The sequence below is a fragment of the Saprolegnia diclina genome, assembly GCF_000281045.1.
Source record: "Saprolegnia diclina VS20 unplaced genomic scaffold supercont1.35, whole genome shotgun sequence".
Lineage (NCBI taxonomy): Eukaryota > Oomycota > Saprolegniomycetes > Saprolegniales > Saprolegniaceae > Saprolegnia > Saprolegnia diclina.
This window is the reverse complement of record NW_008246102.1, coordinates 510,478-511,509: the sequence shown is the minus strand read 5'-3', so window position 1 is coordinate 511,509 and position 1,032 is coordinate 510,478. Positions and strand designations below refer to the sequence as shown.

The following is a 1,032-nucleotide window of genomic DNA, read 5'->3' as shown; positions in this document are numbered from 1 at the left end:
GACGGTGGTGATTGTTCGGACGTGCGTCAACCCGCCGTTGTACAACACGGACTTTGTCGGCAACGACATTGCTACCTTGCAAGCGACAGGCGACTACAACAGTATGCTCGGTCAGTGCTGCGAGGCGTGCAAGAAGAACATGGCCTGCGGTGCGTACGTCTTGTTTGAAGGCGTCTGCTACCTCAAGTCGGCGACCAGCAACAACGTGTCCAAGACCGGTGCGACGGCAGTTGTTGTTGGCACGACAACGATCGCGTCGTAATGATGCACATGGGATGTTGAACGACATATTTTGCATCAAATTTTGTTTGTGAGATTACGCTCTATGTCGGTGTACCTAGTGTGCATATCACTCTTCTAGTGTGTCCACCACGCGATAAATCTCTCTGTACGCAGCTCACGCCAACGACCAAGTGCCGACTCACACGCGTCGAGGCACTACGCATGCAAAGTCTTGAAGTTGGTGTTTGCTAATTTGATATCAATGTGACTATGATGGATGGATGAATGGATGGATAGCCAAAGGACTTTATTATCTTGAATATGCTTCCTATTGGAGCTATATCATCGAGTCGCCTAGACCTTGGTGAACGGGACGTCCACAAGAATCGTTGGCGACGACGTGTTGAGCCCCTCGACACCAAACGTCGGACCGCCGATGGAGATGGCATCCGTCGCCCAAAGCAACGTCGTCGTCGAGTTGCGTGCAAAATACACCGGCGCCGTGTAGGCACCGTATTGCAGCACGAGATCACCGCTCTCGCCGCGCGAGATGGTCGCGTTGCGATAATACTCGGTCGAAATCGTCGCCACATACGAGCCCATCAGAGCGTTCTGGGTGGCGGCCGGGATTGGATCGCTGAGCTCCGCCCACGATGCGCCGTCAAAGACCCGTGGCGCGCACGGCGTCGATGGACGCAACGCTTGTGCGGCCGCGGTCGCATCTTCCAGCCCGCGAACCAGCGTCCGCTCGGGAATATCGAGGAAAATGCCCGCGAGGTACGTCCGCATGCGGTCCGACAAGACGGCGTC

At 55.6% G+C, this 1,032-nt stretch overlaps 1 protein-coding gene across 1 annotated transcript; it reads right to left on the bottom strand.

The window, feature by feature from the left end:
• Window positions 1-512: 512 nt before the first annotated feature.
• Window positions 513-1,011, bottom strand: SDRG_10487 (hypothetical protein; the record flags this gene model as incomplete). Its single annotated transcript, XM_008616479.1, has 1 exon — window positions 513-1,011. One exon carries the CDS (start codon window positions 1,009-1,011, stop codon window positions 577-579), a length of 435 nt encoding a protein of 144 aa, XP_008614701.1. The 3' UTR covers window positions 513-576.
• Between the last annotated feature and the right edge of the window lie 21 nt (window positions 1,012-1,032).